Source organism: Stigmatopora argus, chromosome 15, assembly GCF_051989625.1.
Source record: "Stigmatopora argus isolate UIUO_Sarg chromosome 15, RoL_Sarg_1.0, whole genome shotgun sequence".
NCBI classification, from domain to species: Eukaryota; Metazoa; Chordata; class Actinopteri; order Syngnathiformes; family Syngnathidae; genus Stigmatopora; species Stigmatopora argus.
In genome coordinates this window covers 1,488,748-1,497,331 of record NC_135401.1, presented here as the reverse complement: position 1 = coordinate 1,497,331, position 8,584 = coordinate 1,488,748, and the positions used below count along the sequence as shown (strand labels likewise).

At 38.2% G+C, this 8,584-nt stretch overlaps 1 protein-coding gene across 2 annotated transcripts in view; it reads left to right on the top strand.

Annotated features, from left to right (window-relative positions):
* The first annotated feature begins 230 nt into the window (after positions 1-230).
* Positions 231-8,584, top strand: part of ccdc88c (coiled-coil domain containing 88C) — a 33,395-nt gene continuing 25,041 nt past the window's right edge. Inside the window, exons 1-4 of one of the 2 annotated variants that reach the window (XM_077620404.1) lie at positions 231-298; positions 1,215-1,604; positions 2,429-2,541; positions 4,424-4,532. In XM_077620404.1, coding sequence (XP_077476530.1) covers positions 1,545-1,604; positions 2,429-2,541; positions 4,424-4,532 — 282 coding nt within the window. In that variant the 5' untranslated portion in view covers positions 231-298; positions 1,215-1,544. Of the gene's footprint in view, positions 299-1,044; positions 1,099-1,214; positions 1,605-2,428; positions 2,542-4,423; positions 4,533-8,584 lie in introns of those variants that run through there. The other variant, XM_077620403.1, reaches the window with a different exon arrangement.

Genomic DNA, 8,584 nt, shown 5'->3' with positions numbered 1-8,584 from the left:
AAAGGTAATTGATAACCACTTATTTGGAGAGCGCCTCCTGAAGGAAAATGCTGTCTTTTTCTATTGTTATTCACAATGAACAAATAAATAGCTGATTGATTTGGGAAAAAAATCTTGTTTTCTATTTTTCTCTGTCATTCTTTTCAGTCTCAGGCTTTATTTAAGTTGTAATAAATAGAATTGATTGAATTGTCAGAAATCTTGGTTTCATCCACAGGATTCGAGAATGTAATAATACCAAATCTACACTAGAGGGCGATCCTGACCACCTGCAAGACGAGCAAAAAGTAGCGAAAAGGTTTGACTTCTGTTTGTTGCCCGTTAGTTATTTTCTTAAATTAAGGTTGTTAAAACTATCGCACTTTTAATACGATATTTATATGCAAAAAGTCGATACTGATAGTAAGGGAGGATATTTATGCACTTTCTTGTTAACTCGTTGGCTACCAATGGTGGCTCTAGACGCCCAATCATTTTAAAGTGGGAGGGTCAAATCAATTGAATGTTGACCAGTTATAAAGCTTTTGCTGGGAGGGTCTTGGCTAGTATAAAAACTATTTTTTATTAGAAATAAACAAAAAAACATTGATTTTGTTTTTAATGAATGAGTATCGCAAATTGTATTTTTTAAAAATACTGCTACAAAGTTGAAACTTTTTAAACAGTAGTATTTTCAAATAATATGAGCTAGAAACTGAGCGTTTAAATAAAGTTTTCCGAACCTATTAACTGTTTTTTTTACTAGAACAATCCATAAAGTTGGCGTTAACTAACATTTATCGACAAAGGATAAATAAATTTTAACTTCAACCATAAGTACTGTAACGTGTAAAAATGCACTTGTAAACTTTTAAACGAATTGAATGTTTTTAAATGCACTTGTAAACTTTTAAACGAATTGAATGTTTTTGTTAGTAGTGACGCCATTTCCAGTGAAAGCGCTTCCAAATTCGAACTAGTCATTGGTTAATGATTTGCAAAAGGCGGGCCTTGTTCATTTCCTATGATCCGATTGGACGAAACTCTTGTCCGTCACATTTCTCCTGGCGTTCCCCGCTTTCCACTCATTTTGGTTCGTGTGCAGTGTATTCGAACCAGGTGTGTGTGATCAAACTTCCCCAAAAAAACAAACAGCAAATTCCACGTGTTTACGGACGCGTATTTATTACAATATTTATATCAATATTCTCCGCCTTTTTTCCGCTTCTTTACAGCCGGAGTCGTGTATCCCTTGACAACGCTAGCAACTGTTCAAGCGAAGTTTGGATCAAGTGTTTCTACCCCGGAGACGTGGAATAATCGGCATTTTTCGCTACTTCGACCACCGGGAATGCTGTGCGGATTTTTTGCAACTATGTTGAGCTGCTTTTGAGGAGTTTGAAGTACGAAACCATGCGCCCGGGGAAGTGGGACAAGGCGAAGAAACAATAGGGAGTGAGAGAGAAAGCTCATCCGGGGAGGTCGATGCCTCCCTCGCGGAGGCTTTGTTCTGCCCTGCGGCCGGCTTCGACTCGCTGATTGACGGGCAATCAGGCCAAGGAAACATGGATGGGACTCTTTCCGAGCTGCTGGCAGCCTTTTTGGAGTCGCCACTCGTCTTGTGGGTACGTCACAATATCTTGGGGTCAACCATGTTGCACCCCATCTATCTAAAGTCAATATCTTTTTAAGAAAACATGAGAAAAATAAGAAGGCAAGGCTTAATGTGAAGCCATTCACTGCCATGAAAAGTCATAGTCGCTGTCACATTAAGTGTATTTCTCGTGTATTGCTAAAAATGATTGTTTCAGTGCCATTGACGGCGATAGACGTCCAATCCAAACAGCGGATAACGAATTTAAATGCACAACTATCGCTGTACTATAGTTATGTAGAAAAAAATCGCGGTCTGGATGTGACACGATTTTTTTTCATTATTTTTTGTAGTTTTTAAGTATTTGGTGATTCTGATGCGAAAATTATGACAGTAAAAAGGTTAGCCCACGCATCAAATAGTGCTGCAACCTAAAACTATCCAGCGTCAACAGAATTCACACAGCGACGTCCATGTTTATGATCAAATGTAAATCTATCAAAATATGTATTGAATATTTAAATGACATGCTATAAAGGTAACATGCATAAAATAGTGCTGCAACCTAAAACTATCCAGCGTCAACATAATTCACACAGCAACGTCCATGTTTTTGATCAAATGTAAATCAATCAAAATATGTATCGAATATTTAAATGACATGCTATAAAGGTAACATGCATAAAATAGTGCTGCAACCTAAAACTGTCCAGTGCCAACAGAATTCACACAGCAACATGCATGTTTATAATCAAATGTAAATCTCTCGAAATATCGACTAATACTTGTTACTAACATTTCCGACTTTTAGCATTACTGTATATTAATTTGGGCCTTCATTATGTGTCCTTTTAGGTGCGGACGTTGGGTCCACTGGGGTCTTGCGACAACGTGGGCTCGGAGGAGCGCGTCAACATGTTCGTGGAGCTTGTGGACGGCGTCTTCCTGCACAAGATTATGACACAAATGTAGGTAAACCTCGTTTTCGCTTGACTTGCCTGCGGGTGAACAGGATATAGTGAATGAGCGCGATCTTTCAGCAACCACATCCGCCGCACTGCCTTGTTCCAAATTTTTCGTCAAAACAGTGCTGTGCAATTTAGAAAAAATTGTCACCACACCGGCTCATTTATATCACCATATCGATATACCGACATATAATACATCTTTAACTATTCATTCAGTCGATTTGCAGACCACCTAGCCTCACAAGACTCGCGGGGGGTGCTGGAGCCTATCCGAGCTAACTCCTAGAATCGGTGGCCAGCCAATGGTAGGGCTCGAGGAGACACACACAACCAATTACACTCATGGCTAGGGAGGATTTAGCATCTAATTAGCATGTTTTGGTTATTTAAGAGGAAACTGGAATACCCATACATCTTTAATTATTAGCTGAAAAAATTATAAAAGCATTATGACAGCCTAGTTGACTTTGTTGATGAATTGTCATTACGCTGACCTGCCACAAATGTTCAATGTATCAAGTAGTGCCGCAACCTAAAACCATCCAGCGTAAACAGAAGGATAGACTAGCATTCATATTTTTTGCTCAAATGGAAAGATATTTAATTATAATTTTCTATTCTTCACTTTTCAGACGGCTATATATTAAATTAGTACATATAACATCATTTCAAAAATTTAAATAATATTCAGCACCCCCTCGAGAAGATAAATGGCTTGAAGAATGAATGGATAGATATTAATATTGGCCGATATCAGCCGATATAATAATAATAACTGGGATTTTGCTTTGCCTCGTGGCCACTTTTATAAAAGGAATTATCAGAAGAAAAATGGAACTTTGGATACATACATTTATTTAAAAAAAAAATAATAATAAACCTATTTGGGCCTTAAATAGCAGCCTAAAAAAATTGTCTTTTGACTATCAATTTTTAAAAAAATATTTTCGGTCGACGTCTAGTTTGAGTCTCACCACATGGACTCCGACACCCCCCCCCCCCCCCCCCCCCGGTATTCCCGCGTCCCCAATAATACCACATGTTCATATATCCGTCTTCATTGTTTTCAGAGACGTCCTAATAATGCTATTGTTCTCTGCTCATTGAATGCCCTTGGGCTGACTGGCCCCGCCCCCCTGGGGATTTAGGTTCTGGAGTGTAGTATAGATGAGAAAGTGGGTTAAACAGAAAGGGGGGGGTTTGGGGTCAGGATCCAGAAGCTACCGTTAGCGACGTGGAATGTCCTCCAAGTCATCTGAACCATGGCCTTAAAAAAAATCAACAGGAAATGAACCAAAATGGACCGGAAGTACCCCCAAAAATCCAAAAGTCAAGTCCAACTCATCTTTCAGAGCCATTGACAGCGTCCACTCATTGGCCCCTCCCAGTCAAAACAAACTAGACGTCTAGAGCCGTCAATGCCCGCAAGTGAGTGAACTAAAATGAACTGGCCCTAGTGGTAATGTCCGGTACTGCGAGATATTTCAGGATTTTGAACTATGTGAGGTTTGGCCTTGATGCGATGGTGAGCGCGAATGCTTGTTTTTCTTTGAAAGCCCCGCCCGTGATTGGCCGCCAACGCATTTGGCGTTAAACCCCGCCTCCTTCCCACCATCAGATGGGACATTTCTTTCAGTACGTCCGGATCTAAAAGTAAAATCCACGTCTGCCAAGGCTAGTTGAGGCAAGTTTTCACGCTCACGCCTAAAACACTTAAGCCCGGCGTTCATATTCATATGCAAATGAGATCGGCACGGGGTGACGTGTAATACTATAAATCCTAATTCTGCACAAAGGGTCTTATTTCTATTGATCCTTGTTTTTAATAGGCGTAGCGGGCATAAATCCTAACCCCTCCCGGTGCGTGTTTTTGTCTCCATAGCGACCCCGGCCCAAACAACCAGAGGCTAAACAAGAATGTGAACAACGACGCGTCGCTTCGCCTTCACAATTTGACCCTTCTCACGAGACATATAAGGACGTACTACCAGGTATGCAACGGCGACCAATCACAAGCACACAATACAAAAGAAAATGTCCCCTGATTTGATCACGGCCAAACAAACATGAGAACAAAGCAGCCAAACAATTAAAGACGTATTTTGCGTCCAAACTACAAAAGTAAAAGGAAGCAATGTTTTTTTTAGCAATTGACATGCAAGAAAAACAAAACTTTCATTTTTGACTCATCATTTTAACGTACCCTGACCATTCATTTCTAAACGCAGCAATCGTGTTCGCAATAAGTTTGCGGGTTGTCATAACGTTACATTATTTTGAAAGTAGCGCACTCACTTCCTTTTGAAGTGAATGCTTTTTTTGTCATTATACAAGTATAATGAGATTTAAATCATTTCCCACATAAAATCGCACCGAGTATAAATTGCAGCAGAAAGAAAAATGTGACTTATAGTCCGCTAAATACGGTACATGGAATTATAAAAATGGCGTGTTTAGTTTTTTTTTTAAATCTTTAGTCCTGTTGCTTGTTTTAATGGAACGTTTCATGGTATATCGCTTTTTCTTAGCCTAGCTTTTTCAAAATTACAATGTAGAGAAATTGAACCTTTTTATTTTAGGGTACAAAAATAGCATGGGCAGGGCTTTAAACCACACACACACACACACCAGTGTGTGAATGCCATTGTGTGTAGCGTGCCCTGTAAAAACCAACATGGCAAGCAATGTGTATTTTGACATTCGGTTTTACCAAAATTATTCTCGTCTAGCCACGCCCCCTTCTCTCTCGCCGAGAGTTGCGATCTCAAAGTTCAGTGAGATTACACATTGTCGTGTCAGCACCAAGTTAAAGTTTTATTTAGAATTTTAAAAAAGCACTCAAGCCAATTTGTTAATGCCTAAAAGTGCTCAAAAATGTCATTTTTTATTCTGTCGTTTTTGCAAAAATTCATTTCTATATGGGATTGACCTGATCTTGTTTGAATATTTTTTTTCTGAAATGAAAGAAATAAAAACAAAAAAATATTCGTTGACTCCAAAAATATAAACTTGAGTTAGTTTGATTTATTTAATAAAGGGATAATTCATATTATGTATTAAATATGTAAGATTATAGCCGATGGCTAATTTTTTTTACTGCGTTTATTCTCTTTTTTTCTATATTTTGTTAATATAAAATGAATGAATTAACAAATAGGAAGAATAATTTTTACTTTTTAATGTGAAAAAAAATACATTTGGCCAATTTTGGAGTCCAAATGGGTTATTGACCATCAAAATATGATTATTTTTTGCTAAATGATGAGTCATAATTTTGACAATGAATGAATTAACAAACACATAAAATATAATTATTTTTTTAAAAAGTATATTTACTTTTTAATGTAAAAAAAAAAAAAAGGCCAATTTTGGAGTCCATCATAATCTTTTTTTTTTTTTTTTTTTTTTTTGGCTAAATGATGAGTCATAATTTTGACGAGCTCTCAATTGTAACCAAATGAGTTAAATATTTATAAGTTTTGGCCAACATAATGGAGCTCCAAAAGGAACATAACGACAAAGACGGATGTCGTCCACATAAATGATGGCTAACGTTGTCCATTGCGTCGCTAAAAATGGAGAAGACTTTGTTGATTTGGGATCTCCTGGTGCTTGCCACCATCCTATTGATCCTGGATTAGATACATAAAGACAGTCTTTGTGGATTTGGGCTCACGCATCCACGTTAGTAAATAAGCCACTCTTGCGTCATATATTGACCTTGTGTCAATTTTAACTTGAATTTTGCAATACAGTTCTTCACATTCCTGAGTTTGAGTTAGATTTATTTAATAAGGGACATATTAATGATTCATCTTAATGTTAATGTAAGATTGTAGCCCAGGGCTAATTTCCATCTTTAGTTCCTTGTGTAGGTTGAAGTTAAACCATGATACATACTAGTCACACCCACACGTAGCATAGTTAGCGATAGCGTTGTGATGGCAATTTGGTTGGTTTAACAGATGGGCTTTAAGATGATTGGCCAAGAGGTTCATGGGAGTTGATGTATGTTAATTGTTATTGAGTTCCAGGTATGAAGAGAGAAGGTGCTTTAGCTAATGTAGCACTAGCTACACCAAGGGTGTCAAACTCGGGTTGGTTCGCGGGCCACATTAACATCAACTTGATTTCATGCGGGCCGGACCATTTTAGATATAATATTTAGATTTTTTATATATAAATGGATTAAAATCCCTGAATATTCAGTTTGTATAGATCTAAAACAATGTTTATTTTAGCTTTTTTAAATATATTTTTAGATTTTACAAAATGATTTTTGAACTAAAAACAGAAAAAATGGATTTAAAAATTACAATGATTGATTTAAAAAGGGGAAAATCAGGAAATGTAATATACATCTATACTCTTCATTTGAATTTGAGACTAAAACAGAAAGTCGGCACTCATCATTTACTTTCCCGGGCCACACAAAATGATGCGGCGGGCCAGATTTGGCCCCCAGTCCGCCACTTTGACACATGTGAGCTACACAGTCACCTCTAGAGCCAGCCCTTGTTGATGTCTTGGATTTTTCTGGTACAAAATCTTGTAGTGAAGGAGGTCCTCAGAAGGGATGCTAAAAGTTAGAGAAAAAAAGTCATGTTATTTTAGGATGCTCGTGTCTGTATCGTTGTCATTAGATTAGATTAACTACTGCCACCGGCTGCCGCTTAAACGTGCCGGATCGGACCCCCTAGCGAGCCACTCCCGGCCCGCGGGCCGCACATTTGACACCGCCGCCATAAGCTAGTTCAAGCGTTAAGAGCGAGCAGCTGGTGAACGGCTCCCATGTTTTATTCACGCCGTGTGGGAGGGCGATTTGGCGATCGAGTTACGTCCTAGTCTTAAGAGCAGTGAAATCGTACCTGTGGGTATTGTGCTACCTCGGATCCTTATCCGCACTTTGTCCCTGCTGAAAAAAGGGGTTGTAAATTGATGCCACTGGAGAGGACTTTAAAAAAAAAACAGATATATATATATATATATATATATATATATATATATATATATATATATATATATATATATATATATATATATATATATATATATATATATATATATATAAACAATGAACTTTAAATGCATGTCGTATTTCGATTTGTATTTTAGAACTTATACGCTTTTTCATCCACTGGGGAATTTTTCGATCTGCCCTTTATAAATAATAAATTTGACCTAAGGTCACCCCGATTAAAAAAAAATAACTAAAAAAACTCATTAAAAAATAATTGCATGAATAGCAACCGAGTGGTTAGCGCGCCGACCTCACAGTTCTGAGGTCGGGGGTTCGATCCCAGGTCAATCCTCTTTGTATTCTCCCCGGGGTTACGTGGGTTTTCTCCGGGTACTCCGGTGTCTTCCCACATCCCAAAAACATGCATTATAGGCTAATTGGATGCTAAATATTCCCTAGCTATGAATGTGATTGGTTGTTTCTCTCCTTGTGCCCTGCGATTGGCTGGCCACCCATTCAGGGTGTCCCCTGGAGTTTGCTCCGGCACCCCCCGCGACCTTTGTGAGGATAAATGCTTCTGAAAATGAATGAATACCAACTAAAAAGTCACTTATTTTTACAAGTGGATTTAAGAACATGAGTTTTGGATGCTGTGTAATTTTTTTAAATTATTTTGATTTTATTTAGCCCCCCCCCCCCCCCCCCCCCCCCCCCCCAAATAATTCACTGTAGCTCCTCTCAAGTCTCATCTCGTTAAACCAAACCATATGTGTGCAGTATCTGACCTTAATCTACCGTGTCCAAGGGTAACACGCTTTGTTACATAACAGGCACGTTTTGAAACATATCTGTGACTCGGCCTTTTATTTTTCCGAACAATTTATTTCTCATATTTGTTCCGCTATCATTCATCCATATTTTCCTCCAATCTGTCATCCTGGCATGCACGTTTCAGAAGAGCATTTCCTGCATACTTAGAAACACAAGTACACTCATACAGTCCACTAAAAGCTCAATAATGCCATTAAATTGGATATCTATAGCCGTCAAAGCCAGCTGATCATTTTATAAACATATTTTTTT